The 12420-nt window shown below is 66.0% G+C and overlaps 2 protein-coding genes across 2 annotated transcripts; one reads left to right on the top strand and one right to left on the bottom strand.

Moving 5' to 3' along the window:
• Positions 1-664: 664 nt before the first annotated feature.
• Positions 665-4183, bottom strand: LOC134509462 (apoptosis-associated speck-like protein containing a CARD). Its single transcript, XM_063322001.1, has 2 exons — positions 3809-4183; positions 665-2053 (listed from the first exon to the last, which is right to left on the bottom strand). Exons 1-2 carry the CDS (start codon positions 3945-3947, stop codon positions 1701-1703), a joined length of 492 nt encoding a protein of 163 aa, XP_063178071.1. The 5' UTR covers positions 3948-4183; the 3' UTR covers positions 665-1700.
• A 61-nt stretch (positions 4184-4244) lies between these two features.
• Positions 4245-11518, top strand: LOC134509460 (integrin alpha-L-like; the record flags this gene model as incomplete). Its single annotated transcript, XM_063321998.1, has 6 exons — positions 4245-4321; positions 5369-5477; positions 6491-6585; positions 8258-8316; positions 8463-8577; positions 11388-11518. Coding segments are annotated over exons 1-6 (558 nt in total), but the record flags the coding sequence as incomplete, so codon positions are not given.
• Positions 11519-12420: the final 902 nt, after the last annotated feature.

Raw genomic sequence — 12420 nt, 5'->3', positions numbered from 1 at the left:
ACGGGTCCCTTGGATGTCCCTGGGGATCCCATGGGTGTCCTCAAGGGTCCTTTGGGTGGTCCCTTGGGTGTCCCCGACGTCTCCATGAGTCCCTTGGGTGCCCCGTGGGTCCTTTGGGTGTCCCCAGGGGTCCCTTGGGTGTCCCCAGGTGTCCTTTGGGTGGTCCCTTGGGTGCCCCATGGGTCCCTTGGGTGTCCCCAGGGTTGCCTTGGGTGATCCCTTGGGTGGGCCAGGGGTCCCTTAGGTGTCCCCAAGGTCTCCATGTGTCCCTTGGGTGTCCCCAGGGGTCCCTTGGGTGTCCCCAGGAGTCCTTTGGGTGGTCCCTTGGGTGTCCCCGTGGGTCCCTTGGGTGCCCCCGAGGTCTCCACGGGTCCCCTGGGTGGCCCCAAGGTCCCACACGGGTCCCTTGGGTGTCCTCAGAGGTCTCCAAGGTCCCCTGCGTGGTCCCTTGGGTGTCCCCTGGGTCCCTTGGGTGCCCCCCGAGGTCCCCGAGGTCCGGCGGGAAAAGGGGGGTGGGGAAGGGGGAGGGGATGACACCCATGGGTGGGGAACCTTCCAGAAACGAGGCGGTGGAGCGTCAGGGCAAGAGCCGGAGACGCTTTTTTAATTAAATTTTCATTATTTAAATCTTAATTTTGAAGGCTGAGGACCTTCAAAAGCTTCGTGAGGGTCTCCAGAAGGTTCTCGAAGTTCTCCGGAGCTTCTCCAGGGTCTCCTTGGGGGTTTTTTGAGGTTCTCCGGAGCTTTTTGAGGTTCTCCAGAAGCTTCTCGAGGGCCTTCGTGGGTTTTTGAGGTTCTCCGGAGCTTCTCGAGGGCCTTCATGGGTTTTTGAAGACCTTCCAAAGCTTTGTGAGGGCCTTCGGAAGCTTTTCGAGGTTCTCTGGAGCTTCTCGAGGACCTTCGGAAGCTTTTCGAGGTTCTCCAGACCTTCTGGAGGCCCTCAAGAGCTTCTCGAGGGTCTCCATGGGGCTTTTTTTGGAGGTTCTCCAGAGCTTTTGGAGGTTCTCCAGAAGCTTTTTGAGGTTCTCCAGAGCTTTTGGAGGTTCTCCAGAAGCTTTTTGAGGTTCTCCACGGCTTTTGAAGGTTCTCCAGAGCTTTTGGGGGTTCTCCAGAAGCTTTTTGAGGTTCTCCAGAGCTTTTGGAGGTTCTCCAGAAGCTTTTTTAGGTTCTCCAGAGCTTTTGGAGGTTCTCCAGAAGCTTTTTGAGGTTCTCCAGAGCTTTTGGGGGTTCTCCAGAGCTTTTGGAGGTTCTCCAGAAGCTTTTTGAGGTTCTCCAGAGCTTTTGGGGGGTTCTCCAGAGCTTTTGGAGGTTCTCCAGAGCTTTTGGGGGTTCTCCAGAAGCTTTTTGAGGTTCTCCACAGCTTTTGGAGGTTCTCCAGAGCTTTTGGGGGTTCTCCAGAAGCTTTTTGAGGTTCTCCAGAGCTTTTGGGGGTTCTCCAGAAGCTTTTTGAGGTTCTCCACATCTTTTGGGGGTTCTCCAGAGCTTTTGGAGGTTCTCCAGAAGCTTTTTGAGGTTCTCCAGAGCTTTTGGAGGTTCTCCAGAGCTTTTGGGGGTTCTCCAGAAGCTTTTTGAGGTTCTCCACAGCTTTTGGAGGTTCTCCAGAGCTTTTGGAGGTTCTCCAGAAGCTCTTGGAGGGCCTCCGGAAGCTCCTTGAGGACTTGCCCGGTTTCCGGAAGCCCTCCCGAACTTCTCGAGGGTCTTCACGGGTTGGGTGAAGACCATTGAAGGTCCTCGTCCCCCTCCAGCTCCTCCATCAGCAGGGGGTGCAGGAGGCGCAGGGCCTTCAGGAACTCCTCGTGGCCTCGGCGGCCCCAGGAGGGGGCGGTGGCCAAGAGGCGCCTCATCCTCTCCTGGGGGGTGGAGGCGGCGGCCACCTCGGCCACCCCTTCGGTGGTCAAGACCTCGGCGGCTTCCAGGTGGTCCAGCAGAGCCCCCACCCCCGTCACCCGCTGGGTGAGGAGCAGCCGGTGGCGCCTGACGAAGAGCTCGGCCGGGGGGGGCGGGGGGGCCGCGACGTCCCGGGGGAGGTCAGCGGGGGGGGAGGGGCGGGGGGCTGGAGGGGGGGTGGGGGTGGGGTGAGGGTGCTGGAGCACCCATCCCACCCCCGCTCCGGCTGGAACCCCCAGGCCCCGCCCCACCCGACCCCCACCCGACCCCCACCCAACCCAAGATCCCACCACCATCACCCCGACCCCCACCCAACCCCACCCCCGTCACCCAACCCCCACCCAACCCTTGACCCCTCCACCACCATCCTGACCCCCACCCAACCCCCACCCCCGTCACCCCGACCCCCACCCAACCCCCACCTGACCCTTCCCCACCCAACCCAAGACCCCACCACCATCACCACGACCCTCAACCCAACGTCTGCCCCCACCAACCCCCACCCAACCCCCACCCGACCCCCACCCAACCCTTCACCCCACCCCCCTCACCCCGACCCCCACCCAACCCTTCACCCCACCCAACCCCCACCCAACCGCTGGCCCCTCCACCATCACCCTGACCCCCACCCAACCCCACCCGACCACCATCACCTCAACCTCAACCCAACATCCGGCCCCACTGAGCCCCACCCAACCCCATCCCCATCACCCAACCCCCACCCAACCCCCACCCGACCCTTCACCCAACCCAACCCCCACCCAACCCTTGACCCCACCCCCATCACCCCGACCCCCACCCAACCCTTCCCCACCCAACCCAAGACCCCTCCACCATCACCCAACCCAACCCCCATCACCTGACCCTCACCCCAACGTCTGCCCCCACCGACCCCCACCCAACCCCATCCCCGTCACCCCAACCCCCACCCAACCCTTCCCCATCCAACCCTTGACCCCTCCACCATCACCCCGACCCCCACCCAACCCCCACCCCCGTCACCCGACCCCCACCCAACCCCCACCCGACCACCATCACCTCAACCTCAACCCAACATCCGGCCCCACCGAGCCCCACCCAACCCCACCCCCATCACCCAACCCCCACCCAACCCCCACCCGACCCTTCCCCACCCAACCCCCACCCAACCGTTGACCCCACCACCATCACCCCGACCCCCACCCAACCCTTGACCCCTCCACCATCACCCAACCCAACCCCCATCACCCCGACCCTCAACCCAACGTCTGCCCCCACCGACCCCCACCCGACCCCATCCCCGTCACCCCCCCACCCCCACCCACCCCCCACCCAACCCTTGACCCCTCCACCATGACCCTGACCCCCACCCAACCCCACCCCCGTCACCCGACCCCGACCCGACCACCATCACCTCAACCTCAACCCAACATCCGGCCCCACTGAGCCCCACCCAACCCCATCCCCATCACCCAACCCCCACCCAACCCCCACCCGACCCTTCCCCACCCAACCCAAGACCCCTCCACCATCACCCTGACCCCCACCCAACCCCACCCCCGTCACCCAACCCCCACCTGACCCCCACCCAACCCTTCACCCAACCCAACCCAAGACCCCTCCACCATCACCCAACCCAACCCCCATCACCCGACCCTCACCCCAACGTCTGGCCCCACCGACCCCCACCCGACCCCCCCTGTCACCCCCCCACCCCCACCCGACCCCCACCCAACCCCCACCCAACCCAAGACCCCACCCCCATCACCCCGACCCCCACCCAACCCTTCCCCACCCAACCCAAGACCCCTCCACCATCTCCCAACCCAACCCCCATCACCCGACCCTCACCCCAACGTCTGCCCCCACCGACCCCCACCCAACCCCACCCCCCGTCACCCCCCCACCCCCACCCACCCCCCCGCCCCCGCCCCCACCTCACCGTCCTCCCCCACCAAGGCCTCGGCCAGGTCCCGCCGCTGGCTGCGCCGCAGGGCCTGGGCCGTCGCCCGCAGGCCGAAGCCTTCCCCGTAATGGCCGACGATGAGGTGGGCGAGGTCCAGGGCGTCGGCCCCCTCCATCCTGCCCCGGGGGATGGGCCCCGCGCCCCCCGCGCCCCCCCCCCGCCGGCGGCCGGTTCAAGGCCGCCTTCACCCGCCGCAGCTCGGCCCCCGACAGCTCCTCCAGGGCCCAGAGGACGCGCTCCCAGCCCCCCGCCATGGCCACCACCGCGGCGGCGGGGGGAGAAGATGTGGGGCAGGGATGTGGGGCCGGGGGTTGGGGGGGGGATGGGGAAGGCGGCAGGCGGCTGGGGGGCACCCTGGGAGGGCGGCCGGGGCGGAGGAGGAGGAGGAGGAGGAAGGAAATGGGGGGGTGGGAGGGGAGAAAAGGGGTGACATCGGCAACATGGCGGGCGCCGGCGTCCTGGGTGTCGCCGTGGGGCTCCTGGTGGCGGGTACGAGGTTGGGGGGCAGGTTGGGGGGCAGGTTGGGGGGGGGGCAGGTTGGGGGGGGGGGGGGGGAGGGAAGGGGGAGGTGGGGGGGCGGGGAGGGGGCAGTGGGGCGCCCGGGCGCTTCGCCACGCGGGGGGGAAGGAAGTGGGGCAGGAGGGCGGCATGGCGGAGGTGTGGGGCACGGGGGGCTGGGTGCCCTCGGTTGTGGGTCCGGATGCCTGGGTGACCCCAGTTATGGGGCTGGATGCCTGGGTCTCTCCACTTATGGGTCCCGGATGTCTGGGTCCCTCTTAGTTATGGGTCCCGGATGCCTGGGTGACCCCAGTTATGGGTCCCAGAGGCCTGGGTGCCCTCAGTTATGGGGCCGGATGCCCGGGTCCCTCTTAGTTGTGGGTCCCGGATGGCTGGGTCCCCCCAGTTATGGGGCCCAGATGGCTGGGTGTCTCCACTTATGGGGCCGGATGCCTGGGTCCCGCCACTTATGGGGCCGGATGTCTGGGTGCCCTCAGTTGTGGGGCCGGATGCCTGGGTCCCTCTTAGTTGTGGGTCCCGGATGTCTGGGTCCCCCCCAGTTATGGGTCACAGATGCCTGGGTGCCCTCAGTTATGGGGCCGGATGCCTGGGTCTCTCCACTTATGGGTCCCGGATGTCTGGGTCCCCCCACTTATGGGTCCCGGATGCCTGGGTGACCCCAGTTATGGGTCACAGATGCCTGGGTGCCCTCAGTTGTGGGGCCGGATGCCTGGGTCTCTCCAGTTATGGGGCCGGATGTCTGGGTGCCCTCAGTTATGGGGCCGGATGCCTGGGTCCCTCTTAGTTGTGGGTCCCGATGCCTGGGTCTCTCCACTTATGGGGCCGGATTTCTGGGTGACCCCAGTTATGGGTCCGGATGTCTGGGTCCCTCTTAGTTGTGGGTCCCAGACACCTGGGTCCCCTCCCCGTGCGTTAAATAGGGGTGAAGTGTGGGGCAGGGTGCTCCTATGGGGCGCCGTGGGTCCCGCCTTCCCTCCCCGCTCCTTCCCCACCTCCTCTCTCCCCTCTGCCCCACAGCGCTGCCCCACGTCGGGGCCTTCAACATCCACCCGGCCCCATATCGGATCCTGACCCACAACGACACCCGCAGCTTCGGGCACCGAGTGCTGCAGCTCAACGGCTCCCGGTAGGGATGTGGGGCAGGGGGATGTGGGGCAGGGGGATGTGGGGCACGGGTCCCCTCTTAGTTGTGGGTCTCGGATGCCTGGGCCCCCCCACTTATTGGTCGCGGACACCTGAGTCCCCTCGGGGTTGTGGGTCCCGAATCCCCTCGGGGTTATGGGTCCCGGTCCCCCCAGTTATGGGTCCCAGACGCCTGGGTCCCCTCTTGGTTGTGGGTCCAGGACACCTGGGTCTCCCCCCCCCCAGTTATGGGTCCCAGACCCCTGCATTGCCCCAGCTGTGGGTCCAGGACCCCTGGCTCCCCCCAGTTATGGGTCCAGGAACTCTGGCTCCCCCCAGTTGTGGGTCGAGGACCCTGAGTCCCCCCAGTTATGGGTCCAGGAACTCTGGCTCCCCCCAGTTGTGGGTCGAGGACCCTGAGTCCCCCCAGTTATGGGTCACAGACACCTGGGTCCCCCCAGTTGTGGGTCCAGGACCCTGAGTCCCCCCAGTTATGGGTCATGGACCCCTGGCTCCCCCCACTTGTGGGTCACGGACCCCTGGCTCCCCCCAGTTGTGGGTCCAGGACCCTGAGTCCCCCCAGTTATGGGTCGAGGAACTCTGGCTCACTCCAGTTATGGGTCACGGACACCTGGGTCCCCCCAGTTGTGGGTCACAGACCCCTGGCTCCCCCCAGTTGTGGGTCCAGGACCCTGGGTCCCCCCAGTTGTGGGTCCAGGAACTCTGGCTCCCCCCACTTATGGGTCCAGGACCCCTGGCTCCCCTCAGTTGTGGGTCACGGACACCTGGGTCCCCCCAGTTGTGGGTCCAGGACCCCGGGTCCCCCCAGTTATGGGTCACAGACACCCAGGTCCCCCCAGTTGTGGGTCGCAGGCCATGGGTCCCCTCTGGGTCGTGGGTCCAGGACCGCGAGGTCCCCCCCCAGTTGTGGGTCCCGGCCACACCCGGCTCCCCCCATCCGTGGGTCGCGGCCGCTGGGTGCCCCCATCCGTGGGTCACGGCCGCCCCTCCCCCCAGGCTGGTGGTGGGGGCCCCGGCGGAGGCGGGGGAGGGGGGGCGGCTCTTCCAGTGCCGGGTGGAGAGCGGAGAGTGCCGGGAGCTGGAGCTGGAAGGTGGGACTGGGACGGACTGGGAGGGACTGGGATGGGACTGGGAGGGACTGGGACGGACTGGGATGGGACTGGGATGGACTGGGATGGGATGGGATGGGATGGGATGGGACTGGGACGGACTGGGACGGACTGGGATGGACTGGGATGGAACGGGATGGAACTGGGATGGACTGGGATGGAACGGGATGGACTGGGATGGGACTGGGATGGAACGGGATGGAACTGGGATGGACTGGGATGGAACGGGATGGACTGGGATGGACTGGGATGGACTGGGACGGACTGGGATGGGACTGGGATGGAACGGGATGGGACTGGGATGGACTGGGATGGACTGGGATGGGACTGGGACGGACTGGGATGGGACTGGGGTGGACTGGGATGGGACTGGGACGGACTGGGATGGGACTGGGGTGGGATGGGATGGACTGGGACGGACTGGGATGGACTGGGATGGACTGGGATGGAACTGGGCCGGACTGGGATGAACTGGGATGGACTGGGATGGACTGGGATGGGATGGGACGGACTGGGATGGACTGGGATGGACTGGGATTGGCACGGGATGGGACTGGGATGGGACTGGGACGAACTGGGATGGACTGGGATGGACTGGGATGGGACTGGGATGGACTGGGACGGACTGTGATGGACTGGGATGGGATGGGATGGACTGGGATTGGCACGGGATGGGACTGGGATGGAACTGGGATGGACTGGGATGGGACTGGGATTGGACTGGGATGGACTGGGACAGACTGGGATGGACTGGGATAGGATGGGATGGGACTGGGATGGACTGGGATGGGACTGGGATGGACTGGGATTGGCACGGGATGGGACTGGGATGGGACTGGGATGGACTGGGATGGAACTGGGATGGACTGGGATGGACTGGGATGGGACTGGGATGGAACGGGATGAACTGGGATGGACTGGGATGGAACGGGATGGGATGGGACTGGGACGGACTGGGACGGACTGGGATGGAACGGGATGGAACTGGGATGGACTGGGATGGACTGGGATGGACTGGGATGGGACTGGGATGGAACGGGATGGGACTGGGATGGAACTGGGATGGACTGGGATGGGACTGGGATTGGACTGGGATGGACTGGGGCGGACTGGGATGGACTGGGATGGGACTGGGACGGACTGGGATGGGACTGGGATGGAACGGGATGGAACTGGGACGGACTGGGATGGGACTGGGACGGACTGGGATGGGATTGGGATGGGATGGGACGGTCTGGGATGGACTGGGACGGACTGGGATGGACTGGGACGGACTGGGATGGACTGGGATGGGACTGGGGTGGAACGGGATGGAATGGGATGGACTGGGATGGGACTGGAATGGACTGGGATGGGACTGGGATGGACTGGGATGGACTGGGACGGACTGGGATGGACTGGGATGGGATGGGATGGGACTGGGACGGACTGGGATGGACTGGGATGGGACTGGGACGGACTGGGATGGACTGGGATTGGCACGGGATGGGATGGGATGGGACTGGGACGGACTGGGACGGACTGGGATGGAACGGGATGGAACTGGGATGGACTGGGACGGGACCGGGGTGGGACTGGGACGGGACTGGGATGGAACTGGGCCGTACTGGGCCGTACTGGGCTGAACTGGGCTGAACTGGTCCGTCCCCCGCAGGGAACAGCACCCAGACCCACATGGGGATGGCCTTGGCCCGGGACGGCGACGTCACCATCGTGAGTCACGGCCACCGCGGGGGCGGGGGGGGGGGGGGGGAGGGGACAGTGGCCACCTTTTTGGGGGGGGGGAGGGGGCCACCGCCCCTCCCCCACCCCCCACCCACCCCCTCCCCCTCCCCCCTCCCCTCCCCTCCCCCCCCCAGGCCTGTGGCCCCGGTTTCACCCGCGAGTGCGACCGCAACGTCTACTCCAGCGGCATCTGCCTCCTGCTGGACCCCCAGCTGCGGCCCCGGCGCGTCCTGGCCCCCGGCTACCAAGGTGAGGGGCTGCTGGCAGCCGGCGGCCACCAACCCCCCCCCCGCCGGCCAGCCGAGAGGGTGGGCAACCTCCCGGAGAGGCGCCGGTTGCCCTTCTTCGTCCACCACCATCATGGCGGCCTTGTGGTAGGACCCATAAGGACGTCGGTGGATGATCTGTGGGGAGCTTGAGGTGGCCCCACGGTCAACCCAGTGGCCCTCTGGCCACCCGAGAGGGTGGGCAACCTCCCGGAGAGGCGCCGGTTGCCCCTCTTCGTCCACCACCATCATGGCGGCCTTGTGGTGGGACCCATAAGGACGTCGGTGGATGATCTGTGGGGAGCTTGAGGTGGCCCCACGGTCAACCTGGTGGCCCTCTGGCCACCCGAGAGGGTGGGCAACCTCCCAGAGAGGCGCCGGTTGCCCCTCTTCGTCCACCACCATCATGGCGGCCTTGTGGTGGGACCCATAAGGACATCGGTGGATGATCTGTGGGGAGCTTGAGGTGGGACCCATGGGACCTGGTGGCCCCACGGTCAACCCAGTGGCCACCCGAGAGGGTGGGCAACCTCCCGGAGAGGCGCCGGTTGCCCCTCTTCGTCCACCACCATCATGGCGGCCTTGTGGTGGGACCCATAAGTACCCTGGTGGTTGACCCATGGGGAGCTTGAGGTGGGACCTGGTGGCCCCACGGTCAACCCGGTGGCCCTCTGGCCACCCAAGAGGGTGGGCAACCTCCCGGAGAGGCGCCGGTTGCCCTTCTTCGTCCACCACCATCATGGCGGCCTTGTGGTGGGACCCATAAGGACGTCGGTGGATGATCTGTGGGGAGCTTGAGGTGGCCCCACGGTCAACCCGGTGGCCCTCTGGCCACCCAAGAGGGTGGGCAACCTCCCGGAGAGGCACCGGTTGCCCCTCTTCGTCCACCACCATCATGGCGGCCTTGTGGTGGGACCCATAAGTACCCTGGTGGTTGACCCATGGGGAGCTTGAGGTGGGACCTGGTGGCCCCACGGTCAACCCGGTGGCCCTCTGGCCACCCAAGAGGGTGGGCAACCTCCCGGAGAGGCACCGGTTGCCCCTCTTCATCCACCACCATCATGGCGGCCTTGTGGTGGGACCCATAAGGACGTCGTGGATGATCTGTGGGGAGCTTGAGGTGGGACCCATGGTGGTGTGACCCATGGGGAAGTCAACGGTTGCCCCACGGAGCCCATGGTGGTGTGACCCATGGGGACGTCAACGGGTGCCCCATGGAGGCCATGGTGGTGTGACCCATAGCGATGTTGACGGTTGCCCCATGGAAGACCATGGTGGTTGTGACCCACAGGGACATCAACGGGTGCCCCATGGAGCCCATGGTGGTGTGACCCATAGTGACATTGATGGTTGCCCCATGGAAGACCTTGGTGGTGTGACCCATGGGGATGTCAACGGGTGCCCCATGGAGCCCACAGTGGTGTGACCCATAGCAATGTTGATGGGTGCCCCATGGAGGACATGGTGGTGTGACCCATGGGGAAGTCAACGGTTGCCCCATGGAGGCCATGGCGTTGTGACCCATAGCGATGTTGACGGTTGCCCCATGGAAGACCTTGGTGGTGTGACCCATGGGGATGTCAACGGGTGCCCCATGGAGCCCACAGTGGTGTGACCCATAGCGATGTTGATGGGTGCCCCATGGAGGCCATGGTGGTGTGACCCATAGCGATGTTGATGGTTGACCCATGGAGCCCATGGTGGTGTGACCCATAGCGACGTTGATGGTTGACCTATGGAAGACCATGGCGTTGTGACCCATAGCAATGTTGACGGTTGCCCATGGAGCCCACGGTGGTGTGACCCATGGGGACGTCAACGGTTGCCCCATGGAAGACCACGGTGGTGTGACCCATAGCAACGTTGATGGGTGCCCCATGGAGGCCATGGTGGTGTGACCCATGGGGATGTCAATGGGTGCCCCATGGAGCCCATGGTGGTGTGACCCATAGCGATGTTGACGGTTGCCCCATGAAGCCCATGGTGGTGTGACCCATAGCGACATTGATGGTTGCCCCATGGAGCCCATGGTGGTGTGACCCATAGTGATGTTGAGGGGTGCCCCATGGAGGCCATGGTGGTGTGACCCATAGCGATGTTGACGGTTGCCCCATGGAAGACCTTGGTGGTGTGACCCATGGGGATGTCAACGGGTGCCCCATGGAGCCCATGGTGGTGTGACCCATAGTGACATTGATGGTTGCCCCATGGAGCCCATGGTGGTGTGACCCATAGTGATGTTGATGGGTGCCCCATGGAGGCCATGGTGGTGTGACCCATAGCGATGTTGACGGTTGCCCATGGAAGACCTTGGTGGTGTGACCCACGGGGATGTCAACAGGTGCCCCATGGAGCCCACGGTGGTGTGACCCATAGCAACGTTGACGGTTGCCCCATGGAAGACCTTGGTGGTGTGACCCATGGGGACGTCAACGGGTGCCCCATGGAGCCCACGGTGGTGTGACCCATAGCGATGTTGATGGGTGCCCCATGGAGCTCATGGTGGCGTGACCCACGGGGATGTTGACAGTTGACCATGGAGCCCACGGTGGTGTGACCCATAGCAACGTTGACGGTTGCCCCATGGAGCCCACGGTGGTGTGACCCATAGCGCCGTTGCCCCATGGAAGACCACGGTGGCGTGACCCACGGGGCTCCCCCGCCTCCAGGCCTGCCCCGGTGCCTCACCCCCCTGCCCCCCGCCCTGCCCCCCCGCCCCGCCCCACGGCCTGCCCCCCGGCCTGCCCCACGGCCTGCCCCCCGGCCTGCCCCACGGCCTGCCCCCCGCCGCAGGCTGCCTCCTGGGCATGGTGGACCTGGTCTTCCTCTTCGACGGCTCCAGCAGCCTGACGGGGGAGCAGTTCGGCGCCATCCGGGACTTCATGGTGGACGTCATGGAGAAGCTGGGGAACAGCTCCATCCGCGTGCGTCCCGGGGGGCGCTGTGGGGCGCTATGGGGGGGGGATGTGGGGCAGGGGGGTTACAGGGGATGGGGGGGCCATGGGGGGGGGTTATGGGGGGTTATGGGGTGGGGAGGGGGGAGGTTGGGGGGATGTGGGGGCAGGGGGGTTAGAGGGGGATGGGGGGGGCCATGGGGGGCGGTTATGGGGCGCTATGGGGAGTTATGGGGGTGGGGAGGGGGGAGGTTGGGGGGGATGTGGGGCAGGGGGGGTTAGAGGGGATGGGGGGGCCATGGGGGGCAGTTATGGGGCGCTATGGGGCGCTATGGGGGGGGGGGATGTGGGGCAGGGGGGTTACAGGGGGACGGGGGGGGCCATGGGGGGGAGTTATGGGGGGTTATGGGGGTGGGGGGGGGATGTGGGGCAGGGGGTTAGAGGGGATGGAGGGGCCATGGGGGGCAGTTATGGGGCTCTATGGGGCGCTATGGGGGGGGGGATGTGGGGCAGGGGGGTTAGAGGGGATGGGGGGGTCATGGGGGGCAGTTATGGGGCGCTATGGGGGGCTATGGGGGGGGGGATGTGGGGCAGGGGGGTTACAGGGGGACGGGGGGGGTCATGGGGGGGAGTTATGGGGAGTTATGGGGCGCTATGGGGAGTTATGGGGGGTGGGGGGGATGTGGGGCAGGGGGTTAGAGGGGGTTGGGGGGGTCATGGGGGGCAGTTATGGGGCACTATGGGGGGCTATGGGGGGGGGGGATGTGGGGCAGGGGGGTAGAGGGGGTTGGGGGGGTCATGGGGGGCGGTTATGGGGGGCTATGGGGGGGAGGTGGGGGGGATGTGGGGCGGGGGGTTAGAGGGGATGGGGGGGCCATGGGGGGCGGTTATGGGGCGCTATGGGGAGTTATGGGGGGGGGGGGATGTGGGGC

This window comes from Chroicocephalus ridibundus, unplaced genomic scaffold, assembly GCF_963924245.1.
Source record: "Chroicocephalus ridibundus unplaced genomic scaffold, bChrRid1.1 SCAFFOLD_619, whole genome shotgun sequence".
NCBI classification, from domain to species: domain Eukaryota; kingdom Metazoa; phylum Chordata; class Aves; order Charadriiformes; family Laridae; genus Chroicocephalus; species Chroicocephalus ridibundus.
This window is presented reverse-complemented; position numbering and strand designations above follow the sequence as displayed.